This window comes from Lampris incognitus, chromosome 6 (assembly GCF_029633865.1).
Source record: "Lampris incognitus isolate fLamInc1 chromosome 6, fLamInc1.hap2, whole genome shotgun sequence".
Classification (NCBI taxonomy): domain Eukaryota; kingdom Metazoa; phylum Chordata; class Actinopteri; order Lampriformes; family Lampridae; genus Lampris; species Lampris incognitus.
Window position 1 is genome coordinate 6,338,832 of NC_079216.1, and position 12,619 is coordinate 6,351,450.

At 50.8% G+C, this 12,619-nt stretch overlaps 1 protein-coding gene across 1 annotated transcript in view; it reads right to left on the minus strand.

Annotated features, from left to right (window-relative positions):
- The window catches only part of LOC130113645 (SRSF protein kinase 2-like), a 141,260-nt gene that overhangs the window by 37,652 nt on the left and 90,989 nt on the right, over positions 1–12,619 (minus strand). The window contains 3 exon segments of the mRNA XM_056281206.1: positions 827–935; positions 6,259–6,331; positions 6,333–6,411. Of these exon segments, the coding sequence (XP_056137181.1) occupies positions 827–935; positions 6,259–6,331; positions 6,333–6,411 (261 nt within the window).

Sequence of the window (12,619 nt, forward strand, 5' to 3'; positions counted from 1 at the left end):
TCCTCCCGTGAGTTAGTCAAGGCAAACCCCTCACCGAACCTAGTTAGATGTTAGCGCCTTTACTGCTACCCCTAGTTTGCACTGGAGGCACCACACAAAACTTGGCGCTACACAAAAAGCAGCAAGATTTATATTTTCCTGCCAAAACCTGAGAGTCAGTGGGTGACGGCACCTATTGCTACTGTTGTTGTTTGATATGATAATCATTGTTGTTGTTGCTGTTATTATTATAATCATTGTTGTGTTGTGTTGTTGTTTTACGTGCTTTGGCAATATGTACACAAACGTATGTCATGCCAATAAAGCACATATTGTATTGAATTGAATTGAGTAAGAGAGAGAAAGAGAGAGCAAGAGAGAGGAGATAGCGAGAGAGAGTAAGAGAGAGACAGAGAGAGAGAGAGAGAGAGAGAGAGAGAGAGAGAGAGAGAGAGAGAGAGGAGATAGCGAGAGAGAGTAAGAGAGAGAGGGAGAGAGAGAGAGAGAGACAGAGAGAGAGAGAGACAGAGAGCGAGAGAGAGAGAGAGAGAGAGACAGAGAGAGAGAGAGAGAGAGAGAGAGAGAGAGAGAGAGAGAGAGAGAGAGAGGGCAAAGGAAAGGTGACACCAGTGCGTTGATACTGTCACCCACACACAGGGGGCGCACAGTGAGACGGGCTTCATTACAATGCACCTGGACGTCTTTTGGTGTCAGTGCAAAGGATTTGGTTGCAAACGTTGTTGTGGTAATAGACTGGATCCTTTACACAGGTGTGTGTGTGTGTGTGTGTGTGTGTGTGTGTGTGTGTGTGTGTGTGTGTGTGTGTGTGTGTGTGTGTGTGACTCACTGTATGTCCCAGCACAGCCATACGGTGGAGAAGTGGCCCCAACCCAACTTCCTGATCACATGGTATCTCCCGTTGAAAAGGTCCCCTATCTTTACCGGATGGTACCCTCCTGTGAGAAGGGGGGGGGAGAGAACAAGGGGGGTACGACAGGGGGAAGATCAAGATTACTCATTACTGTTTGTGATACCGACACAACGACACACGGGGAGCCAGTTCATTTGTGATGAAGAACAGGAGGGAGGTAGACTAGTGAGAAGATAAAAGAAGAAGAGACTGATTGAAAATGAGCATTTGTGGAGGAAAGCATTACATTTGCACGGGCACATGGCGGTCAAAAACAGGTGAAGATTATTCTGTGGTCTACCAACACGGGGATCGCTGGTTCGAATCCCCGTGTTACCTCCGGCTTGGTCGGGCGTCCCTACAGACACAACCGGTCTGTGAACACAACTCTGCGGGTGAGAAGCCGGATGTGGCTATGCGTCCTGGTTGCTGCACTAGCGCCTCCTCTGGTCGGTCGGGGTGCTTGTTCAGCGGGGAGGGGGAACTGTGGGGAGTAGCGTGATCCTCCCGCGCGCTACAGCCCCCTGGCGAAACTCCTCACTGTCAGGTGAAAAGAAGCGGCTGGGGACTCCACATGTATGGGAGGAGGCATGTGGTAGTCTACAGCCCCCCCGGATCAGCAGAGGGGGTGGAGCAGCGACCGGGTCGGCTCGGAAGAGTGGGGTGATTGGCCAAAAAAATACAATTGGGGAGAAAAAGGGGAAGGAAAAAAAGGGCTCAACAATGTCGTCCCATCTGATCTGATTCCAACTGCCACCTTTTAAATTCAAATTCATATTGTAATTACTCTAACCTGAAGCTGACTATGATAAATAAACAGAGAGACCGCAACCTTCGTCCCTCCATGTTGACCGGGGGAACATTTTCCATTGTATTTTATTCATCACCACCTCAGTCAACTCTTTCATTTCACTTTTAAAAAACAGGCCCAATAAAGAAAAAGTAAAACCCACTGACAGAACTCGTCAGCTGGGAGGGAACTTTGTGCTCCCAGACGTTAAGATTTTAATTTCAGAGAAGGGAAAATACGTCATTTGAGTAATTTGAAGGGGTTTATTTTTTTAGGGTGGGGAGTGCGATTTCATTTTGCGCATTTTCAGTGCACAACAGTTAAGACAAACACCCTGAGAATGGTTAAGCATTAATATAACAACAATAATGAATCTAAGAGAAATGGAAGGAATCTGGCAGTGACAACCGGACGAGCAGCGCCACTCTGCCTTTGCAACCCACATTGTGGTTGGAGGGGGGATTACACCCAAACAGACACTTCTCTACTACTACTACTACTACTACTACTACTACTACTACCACCACTACAACTACAACTTCCAACTGCTCCCGTTAGGAGGCGCCACAGCGGATCATCCGTTTCCATCCCTTCCTGCCCTCTGCATCTTCCTCTGTCACACCAGCCACCTGCATGTCCTCCCTCACCACATCCATAAACCTCCTCCTTGGCCTTCCTCTTCTCCTCTTCCCTGGCAGCTCCATATTCAGCATCCTTCTCCCAGTATACCCAGCATCTCTCCTCCACACATGTCCAAACCATCTCCATCTTGCCTCTCTTGCTTTGTCTCCAAACCGTCCAACCTGAGCTGTCCCTCTAATATACTCCTTCCTAATCCTGTCCTTCTTCGTCACTCCCAATGAAAATCTTATCATCTTCATCTCCTCCACCTCCAGCTCCTCCTCCTGTCTTTTCATCAGTGCCACTGTCTCCAAACCATACAACATAGCTGGTCTCACTACCATCTTGTAAACCTTCCCCTTAACTCTTGCTGGTACCCTTCTGTCACAAATCACTGCTGACACTCTTCTCCACCCACTCCACCCTGCCTGCACTCTCTCCTTCACCTCTCTTCTGCACTCCCCATTACTTTGAACAGTTGCCCCTAAGTATTTAAACTCATAGGCCTTCGTCACCTCTACTCCTTGCATCCTCACCATTCTGCTGTCCTCCCTCTCATTCACGCGTAGGTATTCCGTCTTGCTCCTATTGACTCCCATTCCTCTTCACTCCAGTGCATACCTCCACCTCTCCAGGCTCTCCTGACCCTGCTCCCTACTCTCGCTACAGATCACAATGTCATCCGCGAACATCATAGCCTACGGAGACTCCTGCCTGATCTCATCCATCAAACTGCCGATCACCACTGCAAACAAGAACGGTACCACACAGAGGTAACTTCTAAACACCTTGATCTTAAGGGCTCCATGTCCATCTCCATCTTGAGCGTGGGTCCTGTCTAGATAGTAGCCCTAGATTTGCAAAACTCTCGCACACTTGCACATGTGCACTTGGCTTGACAATGGCAGACAACGGAGGGTTAAAATAAAGTAAGCGTGAGGTTAAGGTTAGGGCAGGTTGAGGTCTAGATTAGGTTGTGGGTTAGCCATTGGTTAGGTTAAGGTTAGCTATCGGTTAAGGTTCGGTTAAGGTAAGCGCTGGGTTAAGTCGGGTCAGGTTGGGTTAGGTTGAGGTGAAATTAGCATGCGAGTTTCGCAAATTCACCTTTCTAGGATTACCATCTAGACCAGTGTTTCTCAACCGGGGGTCCGCGGACCCATAGTGGTCCGTGGTGTAATTGCAAGGGGTCCGTGAAAATAAAATATCTTTAAAAAAAAGATCCTATGACATTTATAGGAATAGGATTATTTTACTCAAATGTGACCGAGACCTTTATCTACCTAAACTATAAAGGGTAACAGGACTTTTTTCTCTAATTACATCTGTTTCACAAGTGTAATTTATTGTATTTTAATAAGAGATCTCGCTCCCGTTTGTATTGTTAAAAGTTACTGCATAAAAAGTCTGTTGTTACATATATCTGAAAGTTACTGAATACATATTCTGTTTTGTTACATATATCTGAAAGTTACTGAATACATATTCTGTTTTGTTACATATATCTGAAAGTTACTGAATACATATTCTGTTTTGTTACATATATCTGAAAGTTACTGCATAAGAATTCTGTTTTGTTAACTATATCTAAGTTACAACTGAAAGCTCTTATTTTTGCCCCAAAGAGTGAATAAATGCTGTAATGCAATTTAAAATGCAGTTTCTACTGTTTCTACAAATTGCAACCCCCCTCCCCCAAGATCAGGTGGAGGGGTCCTCAGGGTAGATCAAAAATACGCAGGGGGTCCAGGACCCCAAAAAGGTGGAGAACCACTGATCTAGACACCCCCACGTTTGTTTACAAGCTAAGTGTGCTCTAAAAATGCTGACGGTGGAACACAACAAACCCGTTCAGAACAACAAAACAAACGAACTACAGGTGTGAAAGCGCCCTAAATGTGTGCTACACGTAGCACAAAACTATAGCATGATGCAGCCAGGACATAAGTAGCTTATCACGTCTTTAAAGTGGTTATTTAATTTAAAGCTTTTCAAGCAAAGATTGGACACACAATTGAATGTTTGATATGGTTTCTATGTCACTTAATATTCCTGTGTTGGATGACACCATTGGTATTGCTGGATTATTTTTCCGGTGGTACACGGGAATCGGCAACCCTTTGGACGTTGATACCTGCATGCGAACGCTTTGTGTGCGTTCAGGATCAAGCCCATGTTGACCAGAATTGTGGGATTTGTAGTACGAAAACAAACTATTGTGCTTATAACCCATCCTTATTGTACAGGAGCAGCGGGCAGCTGCAGCACTCGGGGACCAACTCCAGCTCTTCTTTCCATTGCCTTGCTCAGGGGCACAGGCAGGAGTATTAACCCTAACATGCATGTCTTTTTGATGGTGGGAGGAAAGCGGAGCACCCGGAGGAAACCCACGCGGACACGGGGAAAACATGCAAACTCCACACAGAAGGGACCTGGGACGGCCTGGCGCTCAACCCAGCACCTTCTTGCCACCGTGCCGCCTTACGGCGAAGAGTGAAGACATTAAGCACAACCACTTCAGCGCATCTTTTGGTTTGTTTAAGTGTATTCAGCTTTAGTTTGGTTTTTCTGGGGGGGGGGGGGTTGTTTTGTCTTATAGGGGTAGTTTAAAACGACACCCTGCAGCTTTGGTTCTTCTGAAGTGGTACAACCCGTGTCTTTAGTACTCTGTGCCACTGCAGAGAGAATGAAAAGGCCACTCCTTCATGTCAACCACCAAACAACCTTGAACCACTGCTGCCAACTGCAGAGCCTGTCACACTGCTGCAGACTCCATTAGAGAGAGGCAGATAGATAGATAGAGAGAGAGAGAGTAAGAGAGAGGGGAGGCAGTGAGGAAGAGGAGGAGGAAACCAGATCTTGTGCCAGAGCTTAAGTGTACTGGAGAAAATAGAACGAGGGAGAGAAACTAGTGAGGGAAAGGAGGAGAGAAAAGTGTGTGTGTGTGTGTGTGTGTGTTAATGAACCTTCCTTCCTTCCCTTTTCTTGATAATTTCCACTTGGATTTTGACACACTGACAATATTGTCAGGGAAACATTCATGTGAACAATGCCAACAGAGGAAGAAGGAGCGATAGAGAGAGAGAGAGAAAGGGGGGGGTAGAAAGAGAGAGGGGGAGTAGAAAGAGAGAGAGAGAGAGAGAGAGAGAGAGAGAGAGAGAGAGAGAGAGAGAGAGAGAGAGAGAGAGAGAGAGAGAGAGAGAGAGAGAGAGAGAGAGAGAGAGAGAGAGGAGAGAGAGAGAGAGAGAGAGAGAGAGAGAGAGAGAGTTGGAGTCATTGCCCTGTTCTGTTCAACCAAGTTGGAAAGCAGAAGTAATTGGCCGGAACAGATGAATTCAGCAGGTGTGTTTGTGTGAGGCTGTGCATGTGGCTGTGTGAGAGGTTTTGCATGTGTGTGTGTCTGTCTGTTAATGTATGCGTGTGTGTGTATGCTTGTCTGTTTATGTGTCCTTTTTTTTAAATTGTCCCCCCCTTTTCTCCCCAATTGTATCTGGCCAATTACCCCACTCTTCTGAGCCACCCCAGTCTCTGCTCCGCCCCCTCTGCCGATCCGGGGAGGGCTGCAGACTACCACATGTCTCCTCCCATACATGTGCAGTCACCAGCCGCTTCTTTTCACCTGACAGTGAGGAGTTTCGCCAGAGGGGGTGTAGTGCGTGGGAGGATCACGCTATTCCCCCCTCCCCCCCGAACAGGCGCCCCGACCGACCAGAGGAGGCGCTAGTGCAGCGAACAGGACACATACCCACATCCGGCTTCCCACCCGCAGACACGGCCAATTGTGTCTGTAGAGACGGCCCGACCAAGCCGGAGGCAACACGGGGATTCGAACCGGCGATTCCCGTGTTGGTAGGCAACAGAATAGACTGCTATGCCACCCAGATGCTCTTTGTTTATGTGTGTCTTTGTGTGCGAGTATATGTGTTCGTTTATATGTGTGTTGTGTGTGTGTGCAGCTGACCTTTGCAGTAGTCCGCGGGGTCCTCCTGCTCCTCATCGTCGGAGCCCAGGATCTCCTCCTCCGGCTCCGGGGGGCCCTGCCGGCTCAGGGGGGGGTGGGGGAGGCGGTGGGGGAGGAGGAGCACACGCCGGAGCTTTCTGCTGGGTGTCAGGCCTGGGAGAGCGGGAGGGAAAGAGAGAGAGAGAGAGAGAGAGAGAGAGAGAGAGAGAGAGAGAGAGAGAGAGAGAGAGAGAGGAGAGAGAGAGAGAGAGAGAGAGAGAGAGAGGAGAGAGAGAGAGAGAGAGAGAGAGAGAGAGAGAGAGAGAGAGAGAGAGAGAGAGAGAGAGAGAGAGAGAGAGAGAGAGAGAGAGAGATGTGTTCATCACTTGAGGTCATTTATCAGGTGTACAGGGAGACAGAACAGTCACACACTAATATTCCACAAAAATCATCACAATCATAGCGAGTTTTCCAGGATATTGATATTCATCCCATTTGGTCCTGTGACGGCCTGGCGGCCTGTCCAGGGTGTCTCCCCGCCCGCCGCCCGGTGACAGCTGGGATAGGCTCCAGCATCCCCGTGACCCTGAGCAGGATCAGCTGTTTGGATGACGGATGACATTCATCGCACCAACTGGTGTGTCATTTATCTCTGCACTAACCAAGAACCTAACGCAATGGCGCTGCTCACAACAAAACACCGAAAACCAAATCACTCGTGACGCCGCCGCGTTACCACGGCTACGCACTGAGCTCTCAAAGCGAGCAAGTCAAAACAAGAAGTCTCGTAACGTAATTATACATGATGAACGTCACAACGAACGACCGGCTGTGGCGAATAAAGGGTCCGCTCCACCACCATGTTTAAAAATCCGCCTGAGGTTCAGCCTGCTGACCCTGTCTGGGAATGTAGAATAGAGCAAAACTAGTTTTCAAATAACATTCATAACTCATAACATACTTCTCATTCTTTTTTTCTCTTAAATTTATTTCTAGTTTTCCCCCTTATCCCACCCGATTAACCCAATGGCGTCCGGGCCGGAACTCTTGTGGAATAACTCCCCCGGCTCACGTTTCCACAGGAAGGAGATAGGCGTAACACCAGCTTCCTTCACACTCGTGTCGGCTGCTCTCCCTACTTTACACGCTGAAGCCTCCTCGCATGGATTGCACCACCTTCAGGCCGTGAAGGAGGCGTAGGGAGGACGCTTTCGGTTGCTTGGCTGCAGGCGCCCGGATGGGCCAGAGGGGTCGCTGGAGAACGACGAGTCCCCGAACACTACACCGATCTACACCCACTATCCCTCGGGTAAGGGTGGCCTAATGAACGCCTTACCCCGTGGACGCTCTGGCCGTGACCGGTTACGGCGAGTCTGGGATACGAACCTCCCAGCCACGTGACGAGCGGACTGCAAGAACGGCGGTTTATTCCGCTCGGCCACCAGAGCGGCTCCACTTCTCATTCTAGATAAACACCCCTTATGGTACGTGGCGGCACAGCGGCTAGCGTGGTCGCCTCACAGCAAGACGGTCCTGGGTTCGAACCCTGAGGTTGTCCAAACTTGGGGGCGGGGTCACCCCTCCTCTGTGTGGAGTTTGCCTGTTCTCCCCCGTGTCTGCGTGGGTTTCCTCCGGGTGCTCCGGTTTCCTCCCACAGTCCGAAGACATGTAGGTCAGGTGGATCGGCATTACTAAATTGTCCGGCCCTGTGAAGGGCTGGCGGCCTGTCCAGGGGGTCTCCCCGCCTGCCGCCCATTGACTGCTGCGATAGGCCCCAGCATCCCCGCGACCCCCAGCTGGGATAAGCGGTTTGGATGATGGATGGACTCATAACTCATTTGGTGTTGCATTTCCCATAACCGATTCTCATTATCATTAATTCTGACCACAAACTCGCGTGTCACCACACCCGTACATCACAACACCACTGACACACAACACATGAAGACACTGAATCACTGCCCTGCCCGTGTCTCCAAATACCACATGAGTTGTCTTGACTGAGCTGTGTGGACATGTGTCTCTATAATTGTTATAACCCGTCTCCTGCGTCACATCCCAGTTAGTTTAACCACTCCTGGTCTGACCTGCAGGTGGACAGTCGCCGCGGCGTCTTTTCAAGCTGAAGACTCCACCTACGCCTCGGCGTCTCAACGCACATTTCACCGTCCCGTCCCGTCCTCTCTGACATGCTCCTGCAGGTTTACTCCGCTGCAGAACCCTGCAGAGGTACGGCTTTTCCACGTCTCACCCGCAACAGCCACGCCCCCCATCAGGCGGCACCAAGGCAGCCTTTTAAAACTGTCAACATTAGCTGGTTGTGGTGACTCAGTGGACTATGGAGCGGCACATTTGTAGTTCAGGCTGACGCTAACACACAAAATGGCCCTGTGTGTGTGTGTGTGTGTGTGTGTGTGTGTGTGTGTGTGTGTGTGTGTGTGTGTGTGTGTGTGTGTGTGTGTGTGTGTGTCTGAGAGAGAGCGACAGAGCGGAGAGATCAGCTAATGTTATTAGCGCGACTCGGGTTAAAAATAGGGCTCATGATCAAAATGGCAAAACAAAACACACAAACACAAAACACACACACACACACACACACACGCATAAAACAGAAACGCGCACACATAAAACACACGTACACAAAGGCCACGCTTGTGTGCTGTGATAAATTGCAGTCACAGGCTAAGACACATGGTAGAGCCTCTTGATGCGTTGCCATGGCAACTGTGGAGTACAGGATTGGGGGGGGGGGGAATCCAGCACACAAAACAAAGCGTTGGCACAACTGACACACACGATACACACCTACACACACACTGACTCCAAGGCCCACATGGGCGCACATATGCAAACAGATAGATACACACACATACACGCACACACACACACACACACACACACATCACAGCAATGGCTCCTTCAATGTAGCTGTGAAGGGCGAAAGATAACTTGGCATAGCGAATTCATTGCTATTTTACTGATCGCACAAATACACGCACACACACGCACACACACACACACGCACGCACACACACGCACACACACACACACACACACACACACGGCAGGCAGTCTACAGTAGGCTGGGCTGTGCCCTTGCAGCAGGATGTAGACTCTTTATCAAAGCAGTCACGTACTGTGTCGTACATCACCTCTACCATCACGGTGCATTTATACGGCGAGTCCCGCCAAAAGGCACGCACACACACACACACACACACACACACACACACACACACACACACACACACACACACACACACACACACACTTTAGCCCCATAACTGTCTGAACCTGCACACAGAGAAGATAAAATATTAAAACAGCACAGCCATTGCAGGACGACAGAGAGAGAGAGGGATGAGGGGACAGATAGTAGAGAGGGATGAGGGGACAGACAGTAGAGAGAGAGATGAGAGGACAGACAGTAGAGAGAGAGATGAGAGGACAGATAGTAGAGAGAGGGGATGAGGGGACAGACAGTAGAGAGAGGGATGAGGGGACAGACAGTAGAGAGAGGGATGAGGGGACAGACAGTAGAGAGAGGGATGAGGGGACAGACAGTAGAGAGAGGGGATGAGGGGACAGACAGTAGAGAGAGGGATGAGGGGACAGATAGTAGAGAGGGATGAGGGGGGAGATAGTAGAGAGGGGTCAGGGGATGGATAGTAGAGAGGGATGAGGGGACAGATAGTAAAGAGAGGAATGAGGGGACAGATAGTAGAGAGGGATGAGGGGAGAGATAGTAGAGAGGGATGAGGGGACAGATAGTAAAGAGAGGAATGAGGGGACAGACAGTAGAGAGAGGAATGAGGGGACAGATAGTAGAGAGGGATGAGGGGAGAGATAGTAGAGAGGGATGAGGGGACAGACAGTAGAGAGAGGAATGAGGGGACAGATAGTAGAGAGGGATGAGGGGACAGATAGTAGAGAGGGATGAGGGGACAGATAGTAGAGAGGGATGAGGGGACAGACAGTAGAGAGAGGGATGAGGGGACAGATAGTAGAGAGAGGGATGAGGGGACAGATAGTAGAGAGGAATGAGGGGACAGATAGTAGAGAGGGATGAGGGGACAGATAGTAAAGAGAGGAATGAGGGGACAGATAGTAGAGAGGGATGAGGGGAGAGATAGTAGAGAGGGATGAGGGGACAGACAGTAGAGAGAGGAATGAGGGGACAGATAGTAGAGAGGGATGAGGGGACAGATAGTAGAGAGGGATGAGGGGACAGATAGTAGAGAGAGGGATGAGGGGACAGATAGTAGAGAGGAATGAGGGGACAGATAGTAGAGAGGGATGAGGGGACAGATAGTAGAGAGAGGAATGAGGGGACAGATAGTAGAGAGGGATGAGGGGACAGATAGTAGAGAGGGATGAGGGGACAGATAGTAGAGAGAGGGATGAGGGGACAGATAGTAGAGAGGGATGAGGGGACAGATAGTAGAGAGAGGGATGAGGGGATAGATAGTAGAGAGGGATGAGAGAACAGATAGTAGAGACAGGGATGAGGGGACGATAGTAGAGAGAGGGGATGAGGGGACAGATAGCAGCGAGAGGGATGAGGGGACAGACAGTAGAGAGGGATGAGGGGGCAGATAGTAGAGAGAGGGATGAGGGGACGATAGTAGAGAGAGGGGATGAGGGGACAGATAGCAGCGAGAGGGATGAGGGGACAGACAGTAGAGAGGGGATGAGGGGACAGATAGCAGCGAGAGGGATGAGGGGACGATAGTAGAGAGAGGGATGAGGGGACGATAGTAGAGAGAGGGGATGAGGGGACAGATAGCAGAGAGAGGGATGAGGGGACGATAGTAGAGAGAGGGGATGAGGGGACAGATAGCAGAGAGAGGGATGAGGGGACGATAGTAGAGAGAGGGGATGAGGGGACAGATAGCAGCGAGAGGGATGAGGGGACAGATAGTAGAGAGAATGATGAGGGGACAGATAGCAGCGAGAGGGATGAGGGGACGATAGTAGAGAGAATGATGAGGGGACAGATAGCAGAGAGAGGGATGAGGGGACGATAGTAGAGAGAGGGGATGAGGGGACAGATAGCAGCGAGAGGGATGAGGGGACAGATAGTAGAGAGAATGATGAGGGGACAGACAGTAGAGAGGGGGATAAAAAGGAAAAGGGAAGAGCCTGGCCGCACGAAGAAAGAGACTGGCTGACAAACAGAAAGGGACAAGCAGAGTGATAATAAAGACAGTGAGACAGAAAGTAGAGACAGAGAGGATCAGACGGACAGAAAGAGAGACACCTAGCTGGAAATACAGAACAAAAAAAACAAAACAAACCACAGAGACAGGCAGACGAGTGGACAGACAACGATCCGAACATCTGCAGGAGATCTGCAGTCCTGCCGGCCTTCATAAGCTCTTACACAGCCTGACGCGGGGGAGGGTTCTCTGTGGACACCACGTCCCCCCCATCCACGTTACTACGCCCGCCAAAAGACAGGTGGCGCTGCAGAGACTGACGCTTCATTACACCGTGTTTACGTGTTTTGGGGAAACTGTTTCTTTTTTGGACCCCCCCCCTTTCCCCAATTACCCCACTCTTCCGAGCCGCCCCGGCTGCTGCTCCACCCCCCTCCGCCGATCCGGGGAGGGCTGCAGACTACCACATGCCTCCTCCCATACACGTGGAGTCGCCAGGCGCTTCTTTTCACCTGACAGTGAGGAGTTTCACCAGGGGGGAGGTAGCGCGTGGGAGGATCACGCTACCCTCCCCCCCCCCCAGAACAAGCACCCTGAACAACCAGAGGTGGCGCTAGTGGCACCTGCAGACACGGCCAATTGTGTCTGCAGGGACGCCCGACCAAGGCGCGAGTAACGAGGGGATTCGAACCGGCGAGCCCCGTGCTGGGAAAACACATCTCCTTTCCATGTTGTCCAGATGCAAAGGGAGTCTCTGTCCACCCAAAGCACACCGAGACGTGTGTGACGGCAAACGCCACAAAACCCGGACCCGGGTCGTGAAATAAAAACGGAACTTCCCTTTAATTCGTTACCTCTCCGCTCACGGGCTCCTTACCCCGCGGCTGCTGACGCGCCGTTCCCGTCTCCTGTTTGGAGCGAGGCCTCGAGCGACGGCGGCGAGGGCTGGGCGGGGATCCGAGACGCCGGCGGCGTGCGGGAACCTGCCTCGGCAGCGAAACGGTGAAAGACCTCGGCTACCAACACGCGGATCCCTGTCATTTTCCTCATTGCTGACATACCGCGCAAGTCTGCCGGGCCAGACAGCCGGGCCCTCTCGGGCAGCGCCGCGTCTTACTAGAACCTTCTCACGGCGGCAGGAAGGTCACGGCGACGATAGAACCGCCCGCGTCAAGTCACGGACGCCGTGCTGAAGACTTGTGTTGTGAAACCTGCTCATGTTG